This window comes from Prosopis cineraria, unplaced genomic scaffold (assembly GCF_029017545.1).
Source record: "Prosopis cineraria cultivar Desert tree isolate PC_DT_omini unplaced genomic scaffold, ASM2901754v1 PC2, whole genome shotgun sequence".
Lineage (NCBI taxonomy): Eukaryota > Viridiplantae > Streptophyta > Magnoliopsida > Fabales > Fabaceae > Prosopis > Prosopis cineraria.
Genome location: NW_026555333.1, coordinates 17136259 through 17153212, shown reverse-complemented (window position 1 = coordinate 17153212; position 16954 = coordinate 17136259). Strand labels below are relative to the sequence as shown.

The following is a 16954-nucleotide window of genomic DNA, read 5'->3' as shown; positions in this document are numbered from 1 at the left end:
CTGTAGTTTTTTCAATCAGCTTTTCCCCATTTGTATTTAGACCAAATTTTTTACAATAATTCATTGAAAATTTCTAATACCTAATTCAAAGTTCAACAATCCTCTTTCAATTATATGCTACCTAAACATGCTTACGAATCACACAAGTACGACAACTCATTTTTATTGATGTGGAATTTTTATACTACCCAAATAAATAACTTTAAATAGATGGATGTTAGATATAAAATTAAAACCTAGATCTAATCTATTTAAACACTAGCTTAGTAACTTTTAATTTTTTAACTCTCGAACTCTATGCGAGCCAGTGGCAGAGCCACGTCTTATGGGGGGGGGGGGGAATGCACCCCCTCAATTTGGCTAAAATTACAAGTATATGATGGAAGATTTAATATTTTACACAATCACACCTTATATTTTTGTATTTTACACTTTTATCTTTAACTAATTATTTGAGATTACTCAAGTCTTGATTAAAATCTAAATATATTAATTACAAATTTTTCAAACCCATAACAATTTAGTTTAAGCGTGATGAATTTTAATATAAAATATTAAACTCTTACTATACATGAGACAACCTTTATAAAAAAAATCATTATTTACCTTTTAATTACAAAATCAAATCCAAATTTTTCACAATGATTTTTTTCATTATTTACTTTTTATTTCTTGCTCAACAATATAATTTTAAAAATGAAATCAAAAAATATTAATTTTTTTGTGATTATTTTTCACCTCTATTATTGAAATGTATATAATTATTTTTCAATTATTAAATGTTTATTTTTATAATATTAATATTTTTAAATTAAACTGCATCCCCTGAGTTAGTGTTTTGACTCCGTCACCGATGTTACCCAGCGCTTCATAAAGTTCAAACTAAAGATCCAATTCTCTATCATTACATCCACTACTAGACGTCAAGTTGCCTTTGTCTCTTCAAGCATCATTCCTTCCTTTGAGTAGTATACACCACATACTCCATTGCCCATTGGCACACACCACATAAAATTCAATTTAGTATTAAAATAAGTATCATAATACGTTTTTTTAACTTCAATAACTTTTTGTGCATGATAAAAATATAGTTTAAATTAATTAAATGATCCCAAAATTAATTTATATCAAATTTTATTGTTCATATTTTTTAATAAAATAGTTGAATAAAGCTCTATACATGGAAAACTATTTTAAAAATATAAAAAAAAACTATAGCTAACAATATTATTCATCTTTTCTTTCACATTCCATATATCATTTTCCTCTATACGGACCACAATTGATCTGAAGGATAATAATGCGCCACATCATTGATGGAAACTTCAAAGAACACGTCTTCACAGTGACCAGGTAAATGGTGCATTAATTGGGACTGCTTTCTTCTTCTTTGACGTGGAAACTAACATTTTATTAATTATTGAACATAGGAAAGTCACACAAGAGTCCAAAGGATAAAACGCCAAACCACATTGCAACACCCAGAAACCAAAATCACAGAATACAAAATAAATAAAATAAAAAGAAACAAAGAAATGTCCACGAAACTGAGAATAAATTCCATCTGCTTATCAAATTAAAGGGTAGTGATCATAGCAAATATTGACCATATAGCTAGATTGAATCTAAATAATAAAAATTTTCTAACTATCACATTTTTAAAAAAATAAATTTATTATTTCAATTCCTTGTTCACCAAAGCATCTAGATTGTGGACAGAGAGGAATAACTGTCCAAAGACTTGCATTACCATAACCAGCCATGAAACACTCTTGTCAAAAAACAGAACAACCATTCTAAAATTCAAAAGAACCTCCAGATCAACAAACCAAACAAACACACTAGCTAGACACCACGCGGCCTCTCTTTCTTTCTTCATCTTCACTCTGTCCCAACAGGGCCAACCCAATTGACACAATATTTCCAACCAAACTCCGCCAAATGATGCTTCGGTGTCCCATTACCTTATTTATCCTCATATTCTGGTCATGCTGGATTCTTAATGGCGTCGTTTCGGACCCTCAGACCAATCTTCTAAAGAGAGGGTGCAGCCCACCGAACCAGTTCGTGGTGTCCAACTACACGATCTTCAATGAAAGCCTAAACTCAACGCTGCGAGAAATCGAACAACAGATCGGTGATCAAAACAAGCACTCCGCCACCGCACGGCGAGGCAACGGAGGAAGCCCTATTTCCACTCTTTTCCAATGCAGAAACTATCTCTCCGTTGCTGACTGTGGCAGGTGCCTAGACATCGCTGCCGAACAAATCCGCAACTGCTCCGCCGGGTCCTACGGTGGTCATGTCGTCTACGATGGCTGCTTCCTCAGGTACAACTAGTCCACCATAGTTGACTTTTCTTTTTGAAAAGTTGAGCGTGGAGGTAAGATATTCATGTTTGCTATGTTGATTACTTTGTGTGGTGTACGTACGATGTAAGTTGTTTAATTTGTCTTATTCAATATAAATTTATGGATAATAATCTACTCATTTCAAACTATTCGTAGACAAAATCTAGTCTATTTACACATTGTTTATTGCCAAAATTATATTAATCTATACTTCTCTAGTGTTAGTTACCGGTTACTTCCAACGTGTCACACGGGAATTAAGAAAATTTTAATTTAATTGTCCATAAATTTAATAAGTTTTCAACTTTAACCTTATTAAACATAAATACTTTAATAATATACTTTCTTTCACAACAATTAATGGAGGGTAAAATAAAAAATTTGTGATAAAAATTTAATGATATGGCTCATAAATAAATAAAAAAAAAATTCTCTTTTTGCCTTATAACTAAGATCAAAGGGAGTACCATCTAATCAATATAATAATTAATATTAATTATCACAATTATTCAATAAATTTTTCAAGCATATCAAAGTAATCCAATGATGAAAGATTAAAAGAAAGAAAAGAAATATTCATTCTCTCACAAGAGGTTGACATACAATGTAAAAATGATATGGGATATATACTGTGGTGTGTTGAGGTACGAGGCTGGTGATTTCTATGGCGAGACGACAGGGTCTTTGACTAAAGTATTGTATGGTGATCAGAATGCCAGAGAAGCCATTGCATTCACTGAAACTGCACAAAATTTGCTAATGAATCTCCAAACAGCAACACCCAGAATTTCAGGATTCTTTGCAGCCACAAAGATGCAAGTGCCTAATAATGGTGAAACTATTTATGCCTTTGCCCAGTGTGTTAATACTGTCACGCAAGGTGGTTGTCTAGATTTCGTAACGACTGGGTATAGCAATATGCAGATTTGCTTTACCTATTCAGAGGGTAGGGCTTTTGATGCTGGTTCTTTTATGAGATATTCAACCACTTCTTTCTTTGCTGATAATCAGACTATTGATATCACTCCCTTGGTCAAACCAGGTACAGTTCATTCAAAGAATTTTGTAAAGCTCTTCTATGTCAAGGATTCATTAATTTAATCATCTTGGGGTTGTACAAAAACACCGCAACGTGCAAATTAATTTTTCGTATTTGTGTGTAATTTGAATCCTCATTTTATGTATGTTTTAATTAGAACAATGACAATTTGATTTGCTGATGCGTATGAAAGAATGTGTAAGAACATTTAATGCACTGAATTATAACTCCTTTTTAGATGTGGCAGTGAATCATGGAGAGTGAGTACTCATTTGATTGTCATGTGTGTGTAATTTTCATGACATTGCAGATTCATCAAGCAATAAGGCGACAATTATTGGCGGAGTTGTTGGAGGCGTAGCACTTGCTCTGATCCTCCTTGCATTATTTGCTTGGATTAGACGACCAAAAAGCCCCAAGAGAGTTCCTAGAGGTAATTAATGATACAGATACTTTGAATTTCACCTTTCCCCAAAAGAAATAGTTATGGACATTCATCTCTGTGAAAGATGAATCCTGACAGGTTTTTTCCCCATAAATTTAAGAAAAGAGATTTTGACTAGGCTTTTTCTTCACAGGAGATATAACTGAAACAAGTAAGTTGAAAGGCCCAGTTACTTATAGTTATCAGGATTTGAAGTCTGCAACCAAAAATTTCAGTGATGAAAATAAACTAGGAGAAGGAGGATTTGGTATTGTATACAAGGTAACTTCATTTTTATTTTCAATATTTAATACTCACCACATTTCAAATTATGGGATGTGTCCTATGAGTTTTACATAGTGTTGGCAAATGCAATAAACAATATTTTCATGATTGAACTTAATTATTTTCAATAGGGCACGCTAAGGAATGGCAAAGCAGTTGCAGTTAAGAAATTAACTTCTCAACACTTGAGTAGAGTGGACGAAGATTTTGAAAGTGAAGTGAAGCTCATAAATAATGTTCATCATCGAAATCTTGTTCGACTTTTGGGATGTTGTAGTAAAGGCCATGACAGATTCCTTGTTTATGAATACATGAAAAACAATAGTCTTGAAAAGTTCTTATTCGGTACTACATTTCAATCAACTAACAATTTATATGCTGCTTTTTACATGCATCATCCACAATATTTCATAGCATAATGAAATGTGGACATGACAATATATGCATGACTTTAACCAAGATATATTCATGACTCACAAATTTGATGAAGTTAGTAAACATCTATTGTTTTGTTATTGAAACTTTTTGACTCTCACTTTTATGTTTTTCCCCTTCATTACTTCCTATACTGTTTAAAGTGTGTAAACTTGTAAAACAGGAAAAAAAGAAAGGTTCTCTTGACTGGAAGCAACGATATGATATAATTTTAGGAACAGCACGTGGATTAGCTCATCTACATGAGGAATTTCACATTTGTATAATACATCGAGACATAAAGACCAACAATATCCTCCTAGATGATGACATGCAACTTAGAATTGCTGATTTGGACTGGGAAGATTTTTACCAGACAACAAATCTCATCTTAGCACAAATTTTGCAGGAACATTGTAAGTTGTAATTTTTGAATTTATGAAACTTTCATACCTTATATAGTACATAAATTAGAATTGAAGATTATCAAAGAAATTTGATAAAATCTATATATCAGTCAATGGAACACTCCTCTAACTGAAATAAGAAATTTAACATTTTTTTGTGCCTCCATATATATATATAGCATGAAGATTTGTTGCAATTCTGTCTGTTGCATATGTCTATTTCAGATATTATTGATGTATTTTTGTATGAGTCATTATATTCTGATCAATTTAAAAATATTATGCTTTTGCCAGAGGTTATACAGCACCTAAGTATATAATTTATGGCCAATTATCAGAAAAAGCTGACATATACAGTTATGGTGTTGTAGTATTGAAAATTATTAGTGGTAGAAAAAGTAAAGAATTGAAAGTTGATGGTGATGCTGAAGGTGAATTCCTCCTTCAAACGGTATGAAACTATGCATATCATCAGTTTAAATGTGATATTATTTTTATTCAAAGTTTAGATGCTGGACTTTTTTAAAAACAATGCTGCTCTATTTGTTTTTTCTTTTTTGTGAGGTTGTCAATTCATTCCAAAAACAATTAACAATACATATACACTGAAAAAGGAAAATATATAAACAGATCACCTTCTAAGAAGGGTTCATAGCTATCTATCTCAAAACCTCAACAACAGCAAAACATATACACTATAATTTACAAAATTAAGAATAATGGATCCTACACAATATTAGAAGTTCTAAGAAAATCTATTTCAATTAGTCTTAATTTATTGGGAGGACATGGCTGAAATTTAAAGCAAATCTTAGCCTTGACATTCATCACAATTTGCAATTGAGAAGAATGGGCATTCTAGAACACTAAGATTTATTAAATTCCAAATATAGCAAGCCATTGTAGCAACAACAATGAATAAAACACTTTTATTAACCCAATTTTGCTTGGAAAAAATGCAGCAAAGCTTGTTCCCAACTTCAATTCTAAGCCTTTTAATTTATTGATGGATCTATAATTTATAATTTCTTTTGAATCCCACTTGTTAGGCATGGAAACTATACGAGAGCAGCACGCACTTAGAGTTAGTGGACAGTACCTTAGACCCTAATGAGTATGATGTGGAAGAAGTGAAGAAAATCATAGAGATTGGTTTGCTTTGCACTCAAGCATCTCCTGCGATAAGGCCAACAATGTCTGAAGTTATTGTTTTGCTGCAAAACAAGGGCTTATTAGAGAACGTAAGACCGACTATGCCTCTCTTGCTTGAAACTAATTAAAAGCACATGGATACGCCACTGCCTCTTTCGCTTCCCCTACGCCCAATGCCTTGAGTTCTATACCATCAGCAATATTATAATCGTTATTTGCAGGAAATGTGTGGTTATGAGTGAATTTGAGTTTTGAATAATCAAGAAGTGGAAAAATTATGGAGCCTTTATTTTTTTTTCCTATTTTGCCCTTTGTTACGCTTTGCAAGTGATGGGTCATAGCAAGTAATATAAAGTAAAGTATCGTTTCCACATATATTTGTATCAAAAATATAGTTAAGCCAAAGACTTTGCAGTTTCAATCAAGTTGAGCAAAACATAATTGATTGGATAAAACGTATTTTGAAAATTATATTAAAACTAGAAAATAAAGAAAAGCAAATGATTCTTAAAATTCAAGTACAAATTGGGCCTACAATTATGCATTCCTCTTACATTTCATATTATTAAAATTATCTCCTCTCATGAATATTTTTAATGAAAATAACTGTTAACCTGAGATTCTAAAAAAGTACTTGAACAAGCTCTCTTAAGCCACAAATAAATGTTTAATTTAATTAATTGCTCTTCCTTGTTACAATTTTAAGCTCTAATCTTGATGTGGCTATACAAGATTAGCAAGTATATCTCTATTTTACTAATAAAATTATCCATTTAACATGCAAACTTTAAGTGCTATGTAATATCCCAATATAAAATTTAAGAGTCAGAGTTAATAGAAATTAAAAAGAATATATGAAGGTAATTACATTAATTAGGGAGATGATTATTGGGCTTAACTCAAGGTATACATTCCGTTTAATATTTTTAGAAAATAATAATAATAATAATAATAATAATAATAATAATAATAATAATAATAATAATAATAGAATGAAATTTAAAAAAGATATAATTAAAAAAAGAGAAGAGGAAGAAAATGGTGTGAATGGAATGCACTGTTTAAAAAATAAAAAGATTGAAGATTGAATGGGAGAAGTCACGTGCCCCACTCCCACATATACCCCAAAACAATATACCCCGACTCCCAAGTCCCTTATTTCTCGTCCGCGTCAGAGGAATGCGAGAGATAGGAAAAGCGAAGAGGAACAGCGTTCCGCGTCCGTGAATCGGGACGAGAAAAAATTTGGGGTAAGATTTCTTATGCAAAATCCCTCATTCCTAAAACTCCTTTCATAAATATTTTTCCACTCATTGAGGACTTTTTAATGGTAGTAATATTTTAAACGGTAGAGTAAATTTTAGAGTTAGGGCTTAGAGTAAGTATTAAATTTTAACAAACAGAAACTATAAAATAGTAGAGATAAATTAAAACTTAAATTCTATTGGTTTAGATTTTCTCTATTGATTATTTGAGGGTTTAAAAATAAATTAGGACTTTAATTAAAAAAAGTCTTTGATTTGTGATAGATATGATCCTTATAGTGATTAAATTAGATATTGATGATTGATTTGGGTTTGTTTAGGGTATTATTGAAGTTTTAATGCTCTAGTTAAATTTGAAGTTACAATTTTATATGAGACTCTAGGTCTGAGAATTTTGGGAAGGTTTGTTAAAGTGAATAATTTGGGATTCATTGAGTAATTTGGGTTGAAGAAAAATAGACATTAGTGTTGAAATGATTAAATATAAATTATATTGAGATTTGGAAATTTTTCACCAATTACATCATATGTTTAGGACTTAAAAATATTGGTCTATGATATTCTTGAGCATGAATCATAATAATTTTGTTTAGAATGATTATTTTGTGGATTTGGGATTTTGAGGTTGATGTTTGAGATGTTTTGGAAGAGTGGAATGAATGAGGTGTTGAATTTATGACTTAGGATGAGTTATTAAATATTGAATTGATTGTTAAATCTATTTATATTTAATTTAACTAAGATCTACTTATATTTAACAAGTTATGAAATTATAATTTATATTTTTTCTTATATTTATTTTATATATAAACTTAATATTATTTTTATTTAATATTATTATAATTTTATATTTATATACACATTTAATATTATTTTATTTAATATTATTATAATTTTATTTTTATTTAATTTTATAATTTTTAAATGGTAAGGGCGATATTGATCCTTTGAGAATAGTTTAGGGGCAAAATTATACCTTAACTCATGAAGAGTAGTTTCCATTAACTACAGCAATAAACGTTGAAATGGCGGCGGCAACATTGCTCCGATTTAATTAATTTAGGGATAATATTATTACGATGAATAGTTTAGGAGCAATATTGTTCCTTTGAAAATAGTTTAGAGGCAAAATTATATGTTAACCTTAAAAAATTGTATATTCCTCATTTTATTTCTCTCTGACATCATTGCTAGCATCGATTAATGTAAACCATTTGGAATATCTAATACATAAATTATTTCAAATTTCAACTATCCCCTTGCAACATTACCCCAACATGTGGACAAATCACGCAAGTAGGACAATTCATTTTTATTGATGTGAAATTTTTATACTACCCATACAAATAACTTCAACCTCTTGGATTTTAAATATGAGAATATATAAATTTAAAATTTAAATCCAAATCTATCTATGAAACGCTAGCTTAACTTTTTTTAACCGCTCTTGAACTCTTTGGTACTCAGGGCACTGTTATAAAGCTCAAACTAACGATCCAATTCTCTATCATTACACTCCATTAGTAGACACCAAGTTAATTGCCTTCCTGTCTTCAGACATCATTCCTTCCCTTGAGCAGAATACACAACTTAGTTCATTGCCCATATTGGCACATGTACCCCACACATAAACATCAATGTACTATTAAAATGAAGAAGTATCATAATACATTATTTTTTAACTTCAATAACTTTTTGTGCACAGTAAAAATATAGTTCAAATTAAATGATTCCAAAAATAATTTATATATAAAGTGTTATTGTTCATATTTTTTTAATAAAATAGTTGAATAAAGCTTGGAAGACTATTTTTAAAATATAAAAAAAAACTATAGGTAACAATATTATTCATCTTTTCTTTCCCATTCCATATACCCTTTTCTTCGATACGGACCACAATTGATCGGAAGGATAATAATGCGCCACATGATTGATGGAAACTTCAAAGAACACGTCTTCACAGTGACCAGGCAAATGGTGCATTATTTGGACTCGCTTTCTTTGGAAACTAACATTTTATTAATTGAACATAGAAAATCCAAACCAGAGTCCAAAGGGTAAAACGCCAAACAACCCCAATGCAACACCCAGGAACCAAAATCAAAAACAATAAATTAAAACAAAGTAAAGTCCACGAAACAGGGAATGCATTTCATGCATGCTAATCAAAGGGTAGTGTTCATAGCAAATATTGACCATGTAGATTGAATCTAAAATAATAAAAATTTTCTAACTATCACATTTTGAAAAGTCACAAACTAAAAGCTTTAAATGCTGTCCAAATGAATTTTGGACGGTCTAGATGTCAGTACAGTGATAAACACCCAACGTGAACCCAACCAAACAATAAAATAGGAGGAAAACACATCTCCACGCTCTACGTATCAACACTTCAATGACCAATTCCTTGTGCACCAGAGCATCTAGATAGTGGCCAGAGAGGGATAATTGTCCAAAGACTTGCATTACCATAAGCAGCCATGAAAAGCGCTCTTATCAAAAGAGAGAACAAACCATTCTAAAAGCCCCAAAAAAGAACCCCCAGATCAACAAAGCAAACCACATAAAAACTAGCAGAGGCAACTTTATAAAGTTCAAACTAAAGATCCCAATGTCCTTCCTTTGAGTATACATCATATAGTTCATTGATATAGCTAGACACCACACCACACGGCCTCTCTTTCATGCTTCATCTTCACTCTCTTTCCCATAGAGCCCACCCATCAGATACAATATTTCCAACCAAACTCCGCAAAGTGATGATTCAGTGTGCCAATATCCTTGCCTTATTTATCTTCATATTCTGATCATGCTGGATTCTTAATAGCATCGTTTCGGACCCTCAGACCAATCTTCTAAAGAGAGGGTGCAGGCCAAAGAACCAGTTCGTGGTATCCAACTACACCATCTTCAATGAAAACCTAAACTCAATGCTGCGAGAAATCAGACAACAGATTTGGTAAATTTTAGGCTAAGCCCTGTTTTTATTGACTATGATATCCAGATTGTACTTGGATATGTTATTGGGCTTGTTGGTTCTTGTTGTGGGGCTTCAAATGCCCTAGGTCCAATGTATGATTTTGAGATCTTATTTCCACAAACTAAATGATTTTGTTAAAATGTTTATGAAAAATGTGTTATATTTTGGGTTGTTATATTATATATTCAAGTTCGTCTTCTCGAGTATCACCAAAATAAACAGATCAACTAAGTGGTGGCCATACACTTGAAAACATTTTTTAGTAAAAATTGGGCAATTGCCTGTATTATTCAATCAACAAACTTTCCTTGAGTAAGTAACACTCATATTGTCACTGCACATCAAATTTTGTAAATCACAAGGAGGCTCCTCAAATAAACAACCTCAAAATCAAATTTAAAGCTATGGTTAGCAAGCCAATCAGTGGCCTGATTCCCTTCTCTATAGACATGCAAAAATCGAATTTGCAAATCGCACATCAATTCCTTTTGTATCATTAATACCAGCGTTTTACAAGCATTACCCCTTTCCCTCACTTCCTTCAACATGCTGATAACTGGAGAAGAATCCCCTTCAATAATAGTTTGCTCACTCCTAGCTCCTTTCCCATCTTTATGGCCCACAATGCACCCTATAATTCTGCATCCAGAGCTGAACATGCCCCTAATCTCTTAACAAAGGCATGAATCCATGCAAGGGTTCCAAATAAACACTTATATATATCATTAATTACAAAAAAAGAGGAGAAAACTAGTGTTAATCTATAGAAGGGTTTCAAATAATCCTAGAGCAAAGTGTTTAACTACTCATAATTATCTACAATGCAAGTATATGAAATATTCAAACCCATATCAGATTATAAGAGGGGAAAGGGAAGAAGAACAAAAAAACTAAAAAAAAATGAGCTCTAAATATCTTTAAAATTCAAGCTTCTTGATCCCAACTTTTTCATGCACGAACACGAGAACACAAAAGCTCTAAATGGTGTCTCAAAATCTAAAGAATACCTCCCAAGTCATGTATAAAATCATGACTTCAGTCACAACTTTGCTTTGTTTTGTGTACTTCTCCCATTTAGCAAAACTAATTACCTTTGCACCTAATTTCTTCATCCTAAGACCTTCTAAAAACATGAACATAGGTTCAGAAATGCTTCCAATCAAACTTTAAACAATAACAACATAAATTTGCTTGAAAATAGCAAAAATAGAACCATGATTTGAATTTCTAAAGCAACATACACATTTTTCTAACTTGAAGATACAAAATATGTAAAATCATGCCAAAATATATTAAAAAACCCAAAAAAAAAATTAATGCAGAAATAACTTGAAATTCTAGAGATTAACACCCTTTAGTACAATTAAATTTTAATAAGTAAGAAATTCATTATAATTAATATAATATTAACTTTTGATAGAGGTATACTCCTATAAGTCACCTCCAGCATATTTCATTAGAACCAAACAAAATTTTAAATCTTATTAATTTTGTTTAAAAATTTAATAAATTTTTAACTTTACCTCTATTAAATATACTTTAAAATAAAATATTCTAACATTTAATAGAGACAAAAGAGTATAAATAGACACAAAATTCATAAAAGTACCTTGTAAATATGCAAGACCAAACAAATACTCTCTTCTTTATTCTACAAATAAAATGGAAGGAGTATTTGAAACATCACTCAGATAGGTCACAGGGACTTGTTGGGCCAAGTAACTGAAACATCAAACCTAATATAAATAAAAGGGGCCAGCCCTAAAGCTCAATAAGAGGCCACAATGAAATAAACATGCCAAAATTCTGTCAGTTACAAACATTGGACCATTAGCATAAAAGGACATGATCTCAAGTAATGCTAAAATCTACAGACTTCACGCCCAAGTATCTTGATGAAACGGGCTGATTATCAAAATGAAGCGTATGGAATAAAGATCGTGCTAAGAGTTTCATGAGATCCCTGATTATGTGGAAAAATGTGCTAGGTCTCATAGGGGAAAGCTACCGCCACTCTGACACTATAAATAAAAGACGAATACATAGAAGAAAACAATAACACTCAACCAAATACTCGTATTTTACACTTTTTAGTTTATCAGTTAATTTTTAGTTTAGACTTGTAATTTCTTGTACTTCAATAAAATCAAACACTTGTTCTACCAAAGCCTTGTATCTTTTTACATTTGAGTGAACTATGATAAGAGAGCTCGGGACCCTTTTTATTATTAATTAAGACTCAATATCTCTAACACACCCAGTATTTGTTATTCATCATGAACAATTTTTGGCATGTCTAGTGAGACCTGTGTAATAAAGATGGAAAGGACATAAAAAGACAAAAAGACTAATGAAACAAGTACTGGTTCTCACGAACTAGAAGGGACCTCTGTACACGTAGGGTCAAAACACTTGACGCTTGATGTTGAAGTGGCTGAACATCGTGAGCACATAGTGCTAATGCAAATAGATAGCAGCAGCACAAGCCTTAGCTCAAAGCTAAGAAGTGGACAAGCTAACCTACTGATCATACCCAATGGACCTGTGGTAGAAATGCTACAGGAAATTAAATACCAGATGGATAAGCAATTAAAAGAGAATTAAAAGTTTTTTATATTATCCCTGGAAATATCAGAACGTAGGGAGAAGGAATGATAGTAGATCATGATGTAGGCTCTACATGATGGCATGAAGAACATCGCCGCATCATTGAGAAACACTCCTCTAAAAGCAAGCTCAAGTTTAGGGCCACTTGAAGGGCAGCAAGCAGGAATCAATATAGGTGCTGGCCCTCAGGGCCACCCACTTGTAAAGGATATCCCTAACCCTTAAATATTTGCTTATACTAATCCTAGCACGAGTAGCTCGAAGGGCACAGCAATGATCTTAGAGCGTTAGAACGAGCCTCAAAACTAACTGGTAAACATGGAGGCCTTGAGGAACGCTATCTAAGATATATACAGATAAAGCTGAGGCCAATTGGCCTCCCCACCTTCTCAAAGTCATATCTGGAGTATATCGACAAGGACAACTTGTACCCTCAAGGATATAGGATCCTTGACTTCATGTTGGTCTCAAAGGATAGAATGCAATCGATGATTGAATGAGGTTCACAATCTAATGTGACGAGATTGTTAACTATGAGAACTTTGCCAACTTAAAGCTAAGATTGTTCTTGAACACTCTCATGGGCCAGGCGTTCACATGGTACACTTCCTGCCCCACAACTCAATCATCAGCTAGATCAAAATGGAATAAAAGTTCCATATCTAGTTCTATAAGGCAGAGTCGGAGGTCAGTATAGCAAAACTCTGCAAGCTCACCCAATGGGCTGGGAAGATGACAGACCAATACTTGGTAAGGTTTAAACGACTAAGGAATAAGTGCCATATGCTGTTTCTAAAAACTGAATTTGTCAAGTTAGCACAAGCAGAACTGGATATAGGGCTCTGAAAGAAATTATAAGGGATGAAATTTTAAGATTTCTACAAACACGAAGCCAAAGTATGGGGCTATAAGGAATTGCTCAAGGAAGAGGACCATTATTAACGAACTATGATAGGAATCTATTTTAGGGACCTTGACATGACAATGGCAGAACTAAAAAATATTAGTAACTACACATGCCCAGCTCTGATCAGGAAGGCTGGAGAGATTCTTAAAAGGCTGAATACAATTCAGTACACCTTTGATACTATCAAAACAGAGGAAATATTTGATTTTCTCCTTAAGAAAAACTTCATCTCTCTGCACGTTAATCACAAAATCCTTTGAAGGAAGAATAGAGATGGAAGAAATACTATAAATACCATTACTCATGGAGTCACAACACCAAGGTGTGTTGGGGTTTTAAAAATGTCATCTAAGACCAGATCAATAAGGTGGTTCTGAAGTTCCCTAAAGAAGAATCCATAGTCATAGACGAGGACTCATTCCTACTATTTACCATGGTCAATATAGTGGAGATAAACTCTGGCAAACAATGACCTAGGAAAACTGATGGTAAGCAAAGAGATGGGAGGCCCTGAAACATCTAGAATGGGGAGGAAATGAGTCAAGAAAACTCAAGGACAATGTGAGACTGCCTGGAAAAACTTACGGGTCGGTCCAACAAAAACAGGTCCTTTTGATAGGATGTTGGCCCAGAAGGGCAGAACATCAAGAGCCTGGACAATTCCAAGGTAGTTTGAGACCGCCTGGGAGAAACCTAGAACATAGACAACTAACATAATGTAAAGAAAAATAGGAAATAACCCTCGAGATGGGATGTTGGCTCAGGAGGATTGATAATGACAGAGCCAAATGGATCTAAGGTGGTCTGGAATCGCCTGGGGGAGCCATCTGGCAAATTTAACTTCTTCATGAAGTACTCAACGCCTCCTAAAGCATGTGAACCATTCACAGGGACACCAACGGGCTGGGATGTGGGCCCCGACGACCTAACTTTACCATTATTAACACCATCAAAAGCATCACAGAGCTTCCTTCAAAACTAAAAGTTGCTAAGGGCTCAGGCAGGTTTGTTATGTCACATAACAACTTGCTACCTCTAAAATAGAGAGTCATGAGACACAAGAAGTTTCCAGCTGTCCTGACTAGGAATCAAAAATGATGTCTTCAATGAAAGCAGGCTGCACAGAGATATCTTAAGTTGTAGAAAATTGAGGTATAGGAAAGCCTCAACATTCAGCAGGAAGCTAACAAGTTCAAAAAAAAGTCCATTGAGGATTAGGACGAATGGAGTGAGAATGAAAATCAGCATGATGGGACTATTCATATTGGGAAAATACCTCTTAACCTTTGTTGCATGGTTTCATTAACGCTCCCTTCTTAGTTTTGATCTAGCACCAATAAGACTTAAACCAACATGAACAAAACTCCTCGGTGCTGATATATACAAGCCCGTATCAATATTGCCCAATGGAGCTAAGGGAGGAAGAGGAGTATGAACCAATAGGGAAGCAAACATAAAAAAAGAAGGCTGTAGAGCCCATCTGCTAAGTCCCCTTATAAGCTATAGAAGGAAAGCCGAAGCAAGCCATCCTGGAAAAACCAAGTGTTAAGATGATCCAGCACCTGAAGCCTTTGTACATTAAGGCATATTTTGATGGGAGGGCAATGACCAAGGTCCTCATGGACAATGACTCGACGGTGAACATACTACCAGCCCATATGATGCTCAAGATGGGGTGAGAAAAGCATGACTTGATGCCAACTAAGGTATCCATTATAGGATTCATTAGGACCACCTCTAAAGTCCTCGGCATACTAACATTGCAGGTTAATGTTGGGACCAAATCTTCATTGATAACCTTTTTCATGATCAGCACCATAGCACAATATCAGGCCTTCTCAGGTCAGGATTAGATTCGTGCTAACGAGTACATACCTTCCTTACTACATCAAATGCTTCTCATGTGGAAATGGAAAGAGGTAGAAGTGGTATGGGCCAAAAATAAGCCATTCATAGTAGTCATTAACTTTATGGATATGAGGTATTATGATGCTAACGTGGGCTCGTTTATGTTTCAAAAGGCATAGGGAATCCTTTTATATAGAACAATAATAAATGCTATAGTGCCTCTAACACTACAGAGGCACGAGCCCATCATAAACTGGTTGATGATCGAATCTGACAAAAGAAAGGTCATAACAGTTGTAACCATTTAAAGGTTAAGTTTGCACAACATACGAGAGAGACTAGAAGACTACAGACCTAAGACCTTTAGGGCTAAAGTCGTATATGAAGATAAAACTCAAAAGGTAACACAACTGCACGAGCTAGATCCTGTACCTCTAAAATTTGAAGACATAACCCCGGAGGTCTAGGATCTACTAGAAGAAAAAAACCTCAAATTTCTAGAAAAACTAAGGATAACTTTCATTAGCTCGCTACTAAATAAAGAGAAAAAGAATGCCATCAAGCAAGTGTTACAAGAATTCAAGGATTACTTCACATAGGACTATGATGAAATGTTAGGGTTGGCGAGACAGCTGGTTAAACACAAGCTTCCTATAAAGTTAAATTATAGACTGCACCAATAGCTCACTAGGAGAATGTTAGTTAAGGTAAAGCTATGAGTAAATGAGGAGATCAAATGCCTCCTACGGGCCAGATTTATACAACCTTATAGGTATGCTCAATGGCTCTCAAATATAGTTCTAGTAATCAAGAAAAATGAAAAGCTATGAGTTTGCATAGATTTCTGAAACGTAAACACGACCACACCAAAAGATGTGTATACAATGCCTATTGCAGACAGGCTAATAGATACTAGGGCCGAAAATGCTTTTTTATCATTTATGGATTGGTTCTTTAGATATAATCAAATATTTATTGCAAATGAAGACATTTACAAAACCGCTTTCAGGTGCCCGGGCTCTATTGGGACATTTAAATGGGTAGTTATGTCATTCAATCTGAAAAACGCTAAGGCCACCTACCAGCAGGCTATGTATGCCATCTTCCATGATATGGTAGGAAAATATCTGGAAGCTAAGTATACATAGATGATATAATGATTAAATCTAAGAAGGCAAACTATCATATTAAGTATTTAAGGACGAGTTTTCTCCGAATGAGGGAAGTAGGCTTTAAATTAAATCTACTTAAGTATGCTTTTGGTGTAGTTGCAAG

At 33.5% G+C, this 16954-nt stretch overlaps 1 protein-coding gene across 4 annotated transcripts; it reads left to right on the top strand.

The window, feature by feature from the left end:
• Positions 1 to 1635: 1635 nt before the first annotated feature.
• On the top strand, positions 1636 to 6431 carry LOC129302081 (cysteine-rich receptor-like protein kinase 2). 4 transcript variants are annotated; one of them, XM_054940758.1, is made up of 7 exons: positions 1636 to 2330; positions 2996 to 3393; positions 3701 to 3823; positions 3969 to 4096; positions 4698 to 4929; positions 5292 to 5371; positions 5970 to 6431. In XM_054940758.1, exons 1-7 carry the CDS (start codon positions 1942 to 1944, stop codon positions 6198 to 6200), a joined length of 1581 nt encoding a protein of 526 aa, XP_054796733.1. In that variant the 5' UTR covers positions 1636 to 1941; the 3' UTR covers positions 6201 to 6431. The 4 variants fall into 4 exon arrangements, with proteins under 4 accessions (XP_054796733.1, XP_054796734.1, XP_054796735.1 ...); XM_054940759.1 differs by lacking the exon at positions 5292 to 5371 and having other exon boundaries at positions 1641 to 2330; positions 5970 to 6179; XM_054940761.1 differs by lacking the exons at positions 5292 to 5371; positions 5970 to 6431 and adding an exon at positions 4231 to 4444 and having other exon boundaries at positions 1655 to 2330; positions 4698 to 4854.
• Positions 6432 to 16954: the final 10523 nt, after the last annotated feature.

Coding starts and splice junctions, on each gene's coding strand:
- LOC129302081 (XM_054940758.1), top strand. CDS start 1,942: ATGATGCTTCGGTGTCCCATTACCTTATTTATCCTCATATTCTGGTCA. Junction 2,331..2,995: donor TACGATGGCTGCTTCCTCAG/GTACAACTAGTC, acceptor TGGTGTGTTGAG/GTACGAGGCTGGTGATTTCT. Junction 4,930..5,291: donor ACAAATTTTGCAGGAACATT/GTAAGTTGTAAT, acceptor ATGGTGTTGTAG/TATTGAAAATTATTAGTGGT.